The 15,439-nt window shown below is 36.0% G+C and overlaps 1 protein-coding gene across 1 annotated transcript in view; it reads right to left on the reverse strand.

The window, feature by feature from the left end:
• Positions 1 to 5,680: 5,680 nt before the first annotated feature.
• Positions 5,681 to 15,439, reverse strand: part of LOC128224215 (integrin beta-like protein 1) — a 31,259-nt gene continuing 21,500 nt past the window's right edge. Inside the window, 4 exon segments of the mRNA XM_052934032.1 lie at positions 5,681 to 5,755; positions 7,377 to 7,444; positions 7,447 to 7,542; positions 12,129 to 12,230. Coding sequence (XP_052789992.1) covers positions 5,681 to 5,755; positions 7,377 to 7,444; positions 7,447 to 7,542; positions 12,129 to 12,230 — 341 coding nt within the window.

Here is a 15,439-nt window from a genome sequence, read left to right on the forward strand (position 1 = left end):
TAAACTACTTTATAAATAATGCATTTATGGAAAATATTATTAATTACTGATATCCATGTTATAACCGTGTATTTAATAGCTAAAAACGCAAAAATATTAATAGATTGGTGAGTGCTCAATATTTACTGTGATCTATTATCGTCTGATAAGGTAGTAGTACCATGTGTTTGCACCTTTCTTCCAAATTAAACTCGGTACCCTTCATAAAAACCATTGTTTTCGTCATTTATTCATCCTTTTTGGTATATTAAACAATTGTATAAATTGTGGTAAATCTGATTTGGGAGTAAGAGTGCATCTTTAAGGCATAGATATGCACGTTTCATGTTATTACTGAACACTCATAGAAGCAAATTAAGTAATATGTTTATATATATAATATTGTTTTCAAACAATGGGTGCAACTCGTGTTTTAGTGAAACAATACAATGATACGTATATCCATGTAAGCATACAAAAGCATACATGGCATTCAATATTAAATCATTTAATGTAAACACTTTTTTTATTCTATGCAAAACCACATTAGACGTAGTAGTGCGTCACCAAAATGTATACGCATGTATGACAAGCTAACGAGCTAAATACTATATGAAACATTTGTTGAGTGTTTCTTATTGGCCCTACTGGTAGACAATAAGCTATGCTAATATCAAAATAGAAAAGAGCATAATAGAACATGTATTTTGACTTAAGCATATGCATCGTCAAATTACACAAACTAAATACTACAGATACACATACAATAATTATTTCGAAATAAAAAATAAAATGTTTTCTTTCATGCTTTACGATGAAATATGGGGTTTTAACAGTGAAATAACAACAGTGAAAATATCAATTTGATATTTTTACTGCAAAATAAGGAGTGAAAATATCAATTTTCAGAACTACTTTTAAATTCCTTTGTTGTAACATGTACTTGCCTTGGTCAAAACAGAACACGGGACTTCAGTAAATTATGTCAAAAAAGGTTAAAAAAAAATAAATATTTTATAAATTTAAATAAATATATAATTGGAAATTAACAACGTACCGTTTATTACCGGTTATCCCGTTTATCAAACATTTTACTGATCTTTGAAGCTGAATGTTCGAACATTTGCTTTCATTCCAAACAAATTACAGACAAAAACAACTGTTCGAACATAAATAAAATTTTATAGCATCGATCAAATGTATTTTGAACTGTTAACCGTTGTAGTACGTAAAATGAGCTTCCTGGAGAATTCACACAACAATTTACAGATAGATCCGATATTTTTTACCCCACCCACATCTCAAAATGTGTCAACAAACTAGCGTGGCATTTACTCTTCTGGAAAACAAACATTTTAAAGCGAAACAGACTGGTCTCTGACAGTAAGATGACTGTATATTAACTTACAAAAAAACACGCGTATATGCAGTCTTAAACTAAGAAGAATGGTTAAAATCCAATGAGTATCCACATTTGTTTTGCTAACACATTTGACCTTCCAAATTTTCATTCTATAAATAGCGGCGTAGTAATTTGGTTAAAATAAAAAGCGTTTTCATTATTTTTTGGAACATTTGTGCACTAATAATACCTCATTTTTACTGTTCATAAAGCTTTGCAATAAAAAACGAGCGAATAAGCTATAAGAATGAATAGCAGAGAACTATTTCTCAGCAAACCGAAAGTAAAAAAGTTGACAGCTATAATTATGCATGAGGACGCGCCACGGGTAGCGGCTTAAAGCCCACCCTTTTCAAAAAAGGGGGTAATTCAGAAATAAATAAAAAAAACAAAACAAATAAAACTCCGAAAATAAGCATAAAAGAAACAGAAAATTTGTTTATTTCAGTGTAAGATCGTATTTAATTTCACTCGTGATCATAAAAAACTACATTTTCACTCGTGGCTTCGCCACTCGTGAAAATATGTTTTTCTATGACACTCGTGAAATAAAATACGATCTTACACTGAAATAAACAATTATCCTCTATATCTCTTTTAATCACAGGCTTTTCCTTGTATTCGGTTAGATAAAGCCATCACTTTTTCTTAAATAACTCATCTGGGATTTAAAATTGCTTCATTTATATTGGTCACTCCGATATCCGAAAACAAATTAATTGGGAAAATAACTGCTTAATTTTGCTTAATTGGCAATGTTCTTCAAAGTCATACATTTATTTCTCATTTTGTATGTACATTGAAGATTATTTGATTACAGAAGAAAACTTTGCATCTTAATTTTAGTAGAAAAGCATTTTTTTATATAATTCTTTACACACATTTAAGCTGCACTCTCATCATATATACCGTTTTTACAACTTTTTTTTATTTTTTGTCTTGAAAAGAGCAATTCTTTGCATACATATCTGCAAGCGAATGATATTAGATTGCTAACAAAAAGTCAGATCGTAGATTTTCATATTTCCGTTCGAAAATTAATGTTTTATGGCTTAAACCGTTACTAACGGTTTTAAAAAAATGCATAAAACATCATTTTTGAACTTAAATATAAAAATGTTCGATCATTTTTTTTTTTGTGTGCAGTCTTATATCACTGGTGTCCATGGATATTCGCAAAAAATGGCTAGTTCCAAGACAAAAAAATAGAAAAAGTTGTCAAAACGTTCCATCTGTGAGAGTGCAGCTTTAAGACCATTGTCAGTAACATCGGGCGCTCTACCATTTGAGCTGACCAAACAATATGCCGCATACACATATATGGCGCTCTAACAACTGCAATATCAATATGTCCTGCACACCGGATATGCATTTCCGGTGAATTCAGCCGTGCATGAAAACTCCATCTGGCATTCCCCCATGATGCCAGTTGAGTCACGCGCTATGACGTAATACTTTCAATTTCTTTTATTAAACACTTAATGTAACCATAGTTATGAAATTTCAATAGATGAGTTCAATTAACATTAACTTTACAAAAGTAGTCCTTAAAAACAAAACAAAAGTAAAATGGGAAATGTAAGGTGTTGACAAAAAATGGAACCATGCTAAAACTTCGATTAGTATAATAAGTTTGTTGGCTCACTTTCCTATGCCATAAGCTCAAAAACGTGCTGTGGATTAGGATATATAATGCTTGAAATAGCCTTTAACAATATATGTGTTAGTGCCGCAAATATATACAAAGTGAAGACTATTCTGTATGAAGGAATACAAAATGTTTATGTGTACAAGGGGCATGTTTTGTTAGCTTAATGCATCTATTGGGATGTGCACGTTTGCCTTTTGAAGGACATTCGTAAGTGTATATAGCTTTCACACGTTAATATTAAAATGTGAAGCAAAACGTGGGGGTGGGGTGGAGTATTTTATATACATATTGGAATGACAATACTAGCAGGTTTCGGAAGTTAATATTACAGCGTATAGGCACAAATCTAAGATGTAACCTTAAGCTAAATAAAAACAAACAACTATTTATGTAAGTTTAGTTTACTAAATATAAAATATCAATCAGAATAAACATAAGAGAAATACAATAAGTGTGTATCAATGCATATTTAATATACAAAACATAGTGCCGTTGACATTATAGATAACTTATTGCAATTATGTGAACTGTATTTTTGTTTCGTTTAATAACGAACGATTAAACTTCCATGCTTTCGCCAAGAATACTTTGTATGTGATTACTTACAATAAATTGTATACACACTTCATAAACTACACATTTAGCATATTTAGTACACTGTAACAAAAAAACGAAAAAGAATAAGGTAAATCGCCATTTCTTCGTGTTATATAGGGAATGTAATGTAATGCGGAACTCCTCGGCTATTTTCCATCCTGAACAACCACGGATGTATATCATAAACTATACATTCAACATAATTAGTACACTGTAACAAAAAACGAAATAGAATAAGGTAAATCGCCTTTTCTTCGTGGTATATAGGGAATGTTATTTCATGCGGAACACCTCGGCTATTTTCCATCCGAAACAACCTCGGATGTATATGGACAGTTTACGATATCAGAAATCTTTAAAATTAATTACGCTGCATATAGATCGCGTAGTAATTTCAATCCAGCAGTTAAACTTACTGACATTACTCTTAAAAACCTTAATTATTTATGCAACATAACACTGCATTGGCAATCAATAAAAAGGTATACATCCGAGGTTGTTTCCGATGGTTAATAACCGAGGTCATCCGAATGATGAAAAGTTAGTCGGTTGTATCACTTCGAGATGTTCGTATCGCACTAGACCAAAGTTCGAATGCGATGTATCTTTACGCACGAAACAATACCAAATTTCAACCGACTAAAATAGCATTGCTTTTATTACTAAAAATGCGATCATTCCTAAAATATTGCAACATATCTAATACATGTACTTAATGATTGATGGATTGAGATAAGTAAAAGTGAAATATTAACTAAAGCTACGTTACTATGAAACAAAGAACTATAAAACAGAGAAATAGCTTAAATATATACATTTGCATAAAGGTAAATGTATTTACAGAAGTAAGCTCACTATCAAATAATTTTGCTACAATATAAATAAATTATGAAGCAGTTTTATGCTAATAAAAGTAATATACAATTATGCATGCAAGATTTATAACAAAAGTGTTTGGTTTTGTTTGACCGAACCGATTTACAGATTTCTTTTTCACACAGTATCGCATGATGTTTTTCAAATTGTTTATGATGTACAGAAAACAAGACTCAAGGTTTAAAGGGACTAAACACAGATGACCCCCAAATCGGCAAAATGTCCTCAAAACAAGTCTAGAATCGTCAATATGAGCTAGTATGAGGCCGATAATACATCGCGAAAGATATACATTTTTATGACGTTAGCGATATAATACAATAGTAAGAAAGATTCAATGCATTGTACAAAACGATATCAATTTTATGCAAGTCTTTTGACATTTTTTTTCCTGACATTGCATTATCTGGTGTCTAGTCCCCTTAAAACGTAAGATTATTTCATTTTGTAAAGGTTTTCGATATGTTTGTGTAGCTTTATTGGTTTTCCGATATTTATTTTTTTTTTTATTTTAATTTCTCCCTTTATTTTAAAACAACGTTTATTTATCAATAACCAAGCTTAGCAGACTTTTTTTGTTTTGGATTAAATTTCATCTATTTGGACAGTTTTGAGACTTTTTTTAAAGGCACTCATTTTTTGAGGATAACTCTTATAAACTATGTTTAGGCCAACGAAAAATGAATTGCTAGATTTTCATCATTATTTTTTCTTTTAGATTGGGGCGTTGGGTGACATTTTATTTCTTTCAGTTTTCTGAAATGAATGTTTCACCTTTGAATATACATCCTTTATAACTGCATAGGGGACCATATACATGTGTTTCCAGACGAACACAAAACACGATCGTTACAAAGATCTTTTAAAAACGTGAATGTTATGCATCTACACCATATTTATTAATAAACGCCGTTCCCGGACAGAACCGGACCGATACACCTCTACAGACCCCAATTCAACATTTTTATATGAGACAATAAAATCTAAGGAGTGGCGGGTAAAAAGGGGCTGGGCAGGGATGAAAATCTTCCAATTAATTTGTAGTCGCCTTTGATATATTAAATCAAGTTTCAGGAAGTAATTCGGCTCATTGAACTTTGATTATGAGGCATTTTACGCGAAATTGGTGCCAGGGTATTTATACGTTTCCTTTTCTAACAGTCTATTGATTTCGATTAGTCCGTTGCGCCGCCGTTGTATACTGGATTCTGATTGGTTGTCAACGGGGTTCCGTATATCGGATTGTCCTCCTGAAAATATTTTAAGTGTTTTGTTATTTTCGCAAATGAAATTATAATTTCGAGAATAAAGTATTAAAAGTTAAATTAAAAGATTAAAAAACACACGCACAATAATAACACTAAATTGTTCGGATACTTTTATGCTTAGATTAATAACTATATTATGTATATATATATATATATATGTAAGGGGTTCAATTATGGCGATCTACAGAGAAAAACAATATTTTTTCACAATTTTGGTATTGTAATTTTTCGTTTGGAATTATAAGATTTTTTTGATTTAAAAAAAAAAGATTGAGTTTGAAAATCAGTTGCCAGTGCTTTTAACATTACGTATGTTCAATCAAATCAATGTCAATAAAGTATTTCATGTATTAATATGTTATTATACAATAGTAAAAGTGAGTGCGTAATTAAAAAACATAACTCAAGTTAGGAAATGTCTTAAGACGTGTTTTGATTACGGGCCCAGGGATATATTTAAGTTTCAGGCTACTTAGCTTGTATCTTTAGTTTTAATTGATTTATGTGTTGAGTAAATCAATAAAAAATCAATAGGATAATTGTTCAGAGTATAAATATAAATACAACGGGTCAAAAAGGTACCCATTAAACTTCCAGAGAAGTAACGGTTTGAAAGTTGGCAACGATGTCGTTAACAACTTTGTTTGCTTTAACAAAATTCTGAAAAAATCGGCCAAATGAAAATTTCAGGGACAAGCCCAACAGTATAACAAAAATACCATGATACAAATCATTCCTTCTCTAAGCAATACTTGCAAAGTATTTTTCCTATCATGCTAGATTAATAATAAGTTTTTGTTGTGTTTTTTTTTTACAAACTACTCGTCGGTGTACAAAGCTGCTATTCCCTTGTATATTTTGCTACTTACAATTTTGCTACTTCAATGTATATGATTACCCTTTAAGCTATACTGTTGAAACAACTAACCATTTTACAGTGGTATATCAACTAGTGGAACCGTGCGCGTGTGGACTGGCCGTACAACCGGGAAAACTTGTTGGTGTTATCACTGTTCATGATGCTCTAGTCCTATTTTCTTATTAAATTTGTATTTGTATGCATGCTCCAATATGTGTTCATTTTAACATATGTACTTTTATTTTCAGGTCACAAGCTCATTGTTATTGTTATTTGATATGTTATGTATGTTTTTTATTAATGTCGGAAAATAGCTCATTGAGCTAATGTTTCTTGTTAACACATACACGACTTTAAATAAAGATTCTTGTATCTTGTATCAAAACAAAAAAATAGAAACAGTTTGGAATCAGTTGGAAAGGGCCTTACGGACTATGAAATAGAGACACAAATACACAAATACAAACACCATAGACCTTTAATCATACGCGCATCGAAATAACTGTACGGATAAATGATGAAATTACCACATTGGAACGGTCAGTAAAACACGAATTACCTTGAATGCGATGCTACTGGGGGCATAAGCTAGTTTGTGTGACCTTAACCCCACAACTGTCCCACCATTGGTCAAAAATTACAAAATTAAGAAAAAGCCAGCATCAGACCATAATGACTTAAAAATGTTATCTTACTTTATTTCTAAATGAGAAATATGAGAATATATTCTATTATCGACCTCACCGTGTTCAATATGCCGTGCTGGGTCTCATATTCAAACCGCGGATATTCGATCTTGTCGTAGAAGAAGTCAAGATCCTCCAAATGATGATCATTAAGAGCCCTACTCCGAGAATGCAAGCAAGGATTGGGAGGACGATAAGCAAGGCATCGGAGGGATACGTACACACTGAAAAGAGGTAAACAGAGCATAAGCGGGATACGTACACATTGATTAGAGAGGAACGGGGCATTGGCGGGAGACGTACACACTTAAAAGAGGTGAACAGAGCATTGGCGGGAGACGTACATACTGATAAAAGGTAAAAGGAGCATATGCGGGATACGTACACACTGATAAGAGGTAAACGGAACACTGGCGGGAAAGGTGCACACTGCAAAAAGGTAAACGGAGCACTAGCGGGAGAGGTACACACTGATAAAAGGAAAACGGAACATTGTGCTCCTTCAACCTATATTGTGTTCCTTTGACCTATAGTGCGACCCTTTAACCTATAGTGTTCTCTTTTAACCTATAGTGTGCTCCTTTAACATAAAGTGTGCCCATTTAACCTAATGTGTGCTCCTATAACCTAAATGTGTGCTCCTTTAACCTATAGTGTGCCCCTTTAACCTAAAGTGTGCTCCTTTGACCTATAGTGTGCCCATTTAACCTATAGCGTGCTCCTTTAATCTATAGTGTGCTCCTTTAACCTATAGTGTGCCTCTTTGACCTATAGTGTGGCCATTTAACCTATAGTATGTCCCTTTAACCTATACTGTGGCCCTTTAACATAAAATGAGCTCCTTTAACCTATAGTGTCCCTTCCTAACGTATAGAGTGCCCCTTTAACATAAAGTGTGCTCCTTTAACCTATTGTGTGCTCCTTTAACCTAAAGTGTGCTCCTTTAACCTATAGTGTGCTCCTTTAACCTATAGCGTGGCCCTTTAACCGATAGTGTGCTCCTTTGACCTATAGTGTCCCCCTTTAACCAATAGTGTGCTCCTTTGACCTAAAGTGCGCCTTAATAACCTTAAGTGTACATATTTAACCTATATAGTGCCCATTTAACCTATATAGTGCCCCTTTAACCTATGTCATGTTCATTTGACCTGTAGTGTGCCCGGTAACCTATAGTGCGCCCCTTTAACCTTAAGTGTGCCCCTTTAACCTTATGTGTGCCCCTATAACCTAAAGTTTGCTCATTTAACCTCTAGTGTACCCCTTTAACATAAAGTGTGCCCTTTAACCTATAGTGTTCCCTTCAACCTATAGTGTTCCCTTCAACCTATAGTGTTCCCTTTAACCTATAGTGCTCCCCTCAACCTATAGAGTGTGCTTTAACCTATAGAGTTCCCTTTAATCTATAGTGCTCCCCTCAACCTATAGAGTGCGCTTTAACCTATAGTGTTTCATTCAACCTATAGTGTACCCTTCAACCTATAGTGTTCCCTTTAACCTATAGTATTCCCCTCAACCTATAGAGTGCGCTTTAACCTATAGTGTTTCCTTCAACCTATAGTGTACCCTTCAACCTATAGAGTTCCCTTTAACCTATAGTATTCCCCTCAACCTATAGAGTGCGCTTTAACCTATAGTGTTTCCTTCAACATATAGTGTACCCTTTAACCTATAGCGTGCCCTTTAACCTATAGTGTTCCCTTCAACCTATAGTGTGCTCCTTTAACCTATAGTGTTCCCTTCAACCTATAGTGAACCCTTTAACCTATAGTGTGCCCTTTACCCTAAAGTGTTCCCTTCATCCTATAGTGTACACTTTAACCTAACGTGTGCCCTTTAACCTATAGTGTACGCTTTAACCTATAGTGTGCCCTTTAATCTTTAGTGTACCCTTTAACCTATAGTGTACGCTTTAACCTATAGTGTACGCTTTAACCTATTGTGTTCTCTTCAACCTATAGTGTGCTTCTTTAACCTATAGTGTGCCCTTTTACCTATAGTGTACCCTTTAACCTATAGTGTACGCTTTAACCTATAGTGTGCCCTTTAACCTATTGTGTTCTCTTCAACCTATAAAGTACCCTTTAACTTATAGTATACGATTTAACCTATAGTGTGCCCTTTAACCTATAGTTTACCCTATCACCTATAGTGTACCCTTTCACCTATAGTGTGCTTCTTTAACCTATAGTGTGACTTTTAACCTATCGTTTACCCTTTAACCTATAGTGTACCCTTTAACCTATAGTGTACGCTTTAACCTATTGTTCCCTTTAACCTATAGTGTACGCTTTAACCTATAGTATACCCTTTAACCTATATTGTACGTTTTAAACTATAGTGTACGCTTTAACCTATTGTGTACGCTTTAACCTGTATTGTACGCTTTAACCTATAGTGTGCCCTTTAACCTATAGTTTACCCTTTAACCTATAGTGTGCCCTTTAACCTAAAGTATGCCCTTCAACCTATAGTGTACCCTTTAACGTAAATTGCACCCATTTAACTTATATTGTGCCACTTCACTTTAACTTATATTGTACCATTTTAACCTAAAGTGTGTCCCTTTAACCTGAATTGTGGATCGGATACCTATAGATTGCCTCTTGAACCAATAGTGTGCCCCTTTAACCTGTATTAACTCTAATCAGTGTGTACGTATCCGCCAATGTCCCGTCTACCTCTAATCAGTGGTACTATCCCGCCACTGCCCTAACTACCTTTTATCAGTGGGTACTATCTCGCCACTGCCCCATCTACCTTTTATCAGTGGGTGCTATCCCGCCACTGCCCCATTTACCACTCCTCAGTGGGTACTATCCCGCCACTGCCCCATTTACCACTCATCAGTGGGTACTATCCCGCCACTGCCCCATCTACCTTTTATCAGTGGGTGCTATCCCGCCACTGCCCCATTTACCACTCATCAGTGGGTACTATCCCGCCACTGCCCCATCTACCCTTTATCAGTGGGTACTATCCCGCCACTGCCCCATCTACCTTTTATCAGTGGGTGCTATCCCGCCACTGCCCCATCTACCTTTTATCAGTGGGTGCTATCCCGCCACTGCCCCATTTACCACTCCTCAGTGGGTACTATCCCGCCACTGCCCCATTTACCACTCATCAGTGGGTACTATCCCGCCACTGCCCCATCTACCTTTTATCAGTGGGTGCTATCCCGCCACTGCCCCATTTACCACTCATCAGTGGGTACTATCCCGCCACTGCCCCATCTACCCTTTATCAGTGGGTACTATCCCGCCACTGCCCCATCTACCTTTTATCAGTGGGTGCTATCCCGCCACTGCCCCATCTACCTTTTATCAGTGGGTGCTATCCCGCCAATGCCCCATTCACCTCTTATCAGTTGGTGCTATCCCGCCAATTCCCCGTTTACCACTCATCAGTGTGTACGAATAGGTTAAAAAGGCAACCTTTAGGTTAAAGGGGCACAACTTATTTTTAAGGGACAAAGTACAGTTTAAAGGGGTATACTACAGGTTAAAAAAAGCTCACTATAGGTAAAAGGGGCACACTATATGTTAAAGGGGCACACTTTATGTTGAAGGACCAAAGTATAGGTTAAAGGAGCACACTGTAGGTTAAAATGGCATACTTTAGGTTAACAGTCCTCACTATTTGTTAGAGCGGCATAATATAGGTTAAACGGCACACTTAAGGTACAAGTAGCACAATTTCAGTTCAATAGGCACACTTTAGGTTAAAGGAGCAACCTATGGGTCAAAGGGACATACTATAGGTTAAAGGGCACACGTTCGGTTAAAGGGGTACACTAAATGTTGAATGGGTATAGAAAAGGTTAATGTTGCACATTGCAGGTTAGAAGAGCACAATTTAGGTTTAAACCATACTATATCTACAGGGGTTCACAATAGGTTAACTATTGGTTAAAGGGGCACTCTATAGGTTAAAGGGGCACACTATAGGTTAAAGGGCACATTTTAGGTTAAAGGATCACACAAAAGGTTAAATGATGCAGTTTAGGTTAATGGGGCACAATACAGGTCATATGGGGCATATAGGGCACACTATACCTTAAAGAAATACATTAAAGGTTAAAGGCCACAATATAGGTTATAGGTTAAAGGGGCACACTATAGATTGGCGGGACATTCTATATCTTAAAGGGCTAGAGAAAAGGTTAAAGGGGCCCAATATGGGTTAAAGGGCACACTATAGGTAAAAGGGGCCATATAGGTTAAAAGGGTAAACTTTAGGTTAAAGAGGCCCAATATAGGATAAAAGGCGAATTGTAGGTTGAAGAGGCCCAATATAGGTTAAAAGGGCACACTATATGTTAAAGGGGATTACTATAGGTTTAAGTTCACACTTAAAAATGGCCAATATAGGTTAAAAAGCACACTATATGTTAAAGGGACACAGTATAGGTTAAAGGGACATGCTATAGGTACGAGATGAACTCTTTAAGTTAAATTGGCATAAGAGGTTAAAGGGGCAAATTATAGTTTTAATAATTAAAATCAAATGAGTTAAACATAATATGTCTCGTCTCGTGTGACAGTGCTATAAAAACTGGGTAGCTCTAATCTGGGTAACATTCTGTTTGTGCACTTTGCTCCAAAAAAACTAAAATGACTAATGATCTAATCGGAACACTCGCCGAATGTGCACTGCACTCGTGCGAGTATAGATAAGCTTGCACACACATACACACGCACGCACGCACGCACGCACGCCAGCACGTACGTTCGCAAGCAAGCACACACGCACACACAGACACCGAGCTTTAACTAATACACGCAAAACAAAGATATATAAGGTCACTTACCTCTCTGGTTGGCGATGTTGAGCCAGACAGTATCGTTTGAACACTCCACTAAGTAGTTGCGTATACATTCCTTCGACTCAATGAAGCCACAGGGATCGGGATCTTAAATCAGAAGGAGACAAGGGTTAAGCGTGATACGCATGCGTCAGCCCAAATTTGCTTTTAAAACTGTTAATTAGGGACTTGAGAAAAACAACATTTTCCCCGGCGCTAGTTGGCATTAGATCAAAGAACGGACTTAAAAACACCACCGTTTATTTCAAGGCTCACTTTTAACATTTGTTTTGAAATTTTAGTTCGTACTTTTCGTCCAAATCAAACGTCACTGTGTAAAGGGCTGTGTCACTATTTGAACGTCGTCAGCTCCGAAATGACGTAAGATTTGCATATAATTTGAAGCTCTTTATTACAAACGGTACATATTATCAAGTGTCGTTTTATATTCTTTCAAAGCATTTGATAAAAGGAAAATATGTTTGTTAAGCAAATGATCGTTATCAATTTCAATTTGAGAACAACAACAATGAATGTACAGCTTTTGGTGTTCACTCGGAGAAACTTATTGCGATCTGACAACAACAACAATAACAACAGCAGCAGCAGCAGCAGCAGCAATAACAAAAGCAACAACACCATCAAAAATAACAACACTAACAACAACAACAAAAACAAAAACAACAGCAGCAGCAGTAACAACAACAAAAAAATAACAACAACAATAACAACAAAAACAACAGTAGCAACAACAACACTTACCTTTTTGCGTAGACGATCAAAATATCGCATCAGCAAATGATTGCCACAATTTATATAGTCAGGCGCTATTATCGTCTAAATCATGAAATCACAAGGATGAGATGACATTATGTTATAACCTACCATTGAATTTGTTGACCATTGTGACAAGAAGATTCGGGCAGCTTGACTGACACGCGAGCGGAATAGCTGTCTCGTTGATCTGCTTTTCATTTTCTACGATACACTGGACACATTTTCTGTACCGGCATTTGCTACACCTTTCACATTTCTGAATTGACCAATCATCAGTTAAAATAATAATAAATAATATACTGACTGAAAATATAAAAATATTATCGACATAAAATTGAAGCCCGTTGACTCGACCTCCCAGGGACAACGAAACACGGAAAATTGGACCCAAGCGGAGTTGCTATCCAGTTCGAGCCATCGAGGAATTCGAGAAAAGCGAGTTCGAGCCAACGAAATTTGACTGTACTAAGTTTGACAAATAACTTTATTGATTGCCTTCAATTTAAAGAAATTGATCATTTATGTACAGTTCGAGCCAACGAGGAATTCGAGCAAAGCGAGTTCGAGCAAACGAAGTTTGACTGTACAAAGTTTGACAAATGACTTTATTTATTGAGGGTAACTCTTTAAGCTAAGTAATCAAACTTAATTACTTTATGGCCTTCATAAACAATATAACAGCAATGCAAACAAACGGAGAAAACACATCCGCGTTTTCTTTTTTGAGCGCATATGCATTTTGTCACTTACAGGACACTCTCTGCACGTTGGTCCTTCATAGTCGGGTTCGCATTCACACTTTCCGCAATTACACGTTCCATGGCCATTACACTCCATCTGAAAAAATAACTCTAAAAATATCACACACAAAATAAAATTATTATGCAAAATACTTCTCCTTTACACCGTCAATATGTATATACAATTTCAAGTCAAAAACATTTGAAGTTAAGAGGAAAAAATAAACCTGTCCTGGTGTCGGGGGCCGGACGTACAGACGGGACAAAGTGATTCCTATAAACCCTTAACCACCAAGTGATGGAGATTCAATACTAATCATAGCCGTACCCCTGTTTCCGGATGTTTACAATTGCGTTTCGGAGGGCATTCACAGTGATGACCATCATAATCGTCCTTACATAGACATCTTCCGCAATTACATTGCCCATGATCTGAAATGTGTTTCATTTTAAGGTTAAACTCCAAGTCCTTTGATTAGAATGTTAAAATAAATGACCAACTGAGTGAATGATTAAATGAGGAATGTCTTATGATAAGGACATAAATACTATTGATTATGGACCCTGACTAAAATAGTTTTACAAAAAGGTCATTTTTCTGCCAAAAAACAATTCCAAAGTCCTTATATCGGTAATGATGCAGGAAAACGAAATAAATTTTATTATGGTGGATGAATACTGCCATTTCAAGTTCACTATAGGTTAAAGGGGCACTCTATAGGTTAAAGGGGCACACTATAGGTTAAAGGGCACATTTTAGGTTAAAGGATCACACAAAAGGTTGAATGATGCAGTTTAGGTTAATGGAGCACAATACAGGTCATAGGGGCATGCTTTAGGTGTTTAAAGGGCACACTATTCCTTAAAGAAATACATTAAAGGTTAAAGGCCACAATATAGGTTATAGGTTAAAGGGGCACACAACAGATTGGAGGGACATTCTATATCTTAAAGGGCTAGAGAAAAGGTTAAAGGGGCCCAATATAGGTTAAAGGGCACACTATATGTAAAAGGGGCCATATAGGTTAAAAGGGTAAACTTTAGGTTAAAGAGGCCCAATATAGGATAAAAGGCGAATTTTAGGTTAAAGAGGCCCAATATAGGTTAAAAGGGCACACTATATGTTAAGGGGGATTACTATAGGTTTAAGTTCACACTTTACGTTAAAAATGGCCAATATAGGTTAAAAAGCACACTATATGTTAAAGGGACGCAGTATAGGTTAAAGGGACACTCTATAGGTACGAGGTGAACTCTTAAGTTAAATTGGCATAAGAGGTTAAAAGGGCAAATTATAGTTTTAATAATTAAAATCAAATGAGTTAAACATAATATGTCTCGTCTCGTGTGACAGTGCTATAAACACTGGGTAGCTCTAATCTGGGTAACATTCTGTTTGTGCACTTTGCTCCAAATTGACTAATAATCTAATCGGAACACTCGCCGAATGTGCACTGCACTCGTGCGAGTATAGATAAGCTAACTATACACACACATGCACGCACGCACGCACGCCAGCACGCACGTTCGCAAGCAAGCACACACGCACACACAGACACCGAGCATTAATTAATACACGCAAAACAAAGAAATATAAGGTCACTTACCTCTGTGGTTGGCGATGTTGAGCCGGACAGTATCGTTTGAACACTCCACTAAGTAGTTGCGTATACATTTCTTCGACTCAATGAAGACACAGGGATCGGAATCTTAAATCAGAAGGAGATAAGGGTTTAGCGTGATACGCATGCGTCAGCTCAATTTGCTTTTAAAACTGTTAATTAGGGACTTGGGAAAAAC

Source organism: Mya arenaria, chromosome 1, assembly GCF_026914265.1.
Source record: "Mya arenaria isolate MELC-2E11 chromosome 1, ASM2691426v1".
Classification (NCBI taxonomy): domain Eukaryota; kingdom Metazoa; phylum Mollusca; class Bivalvia; order Myida; family Myidae; genus Mya; species Mya arenaria.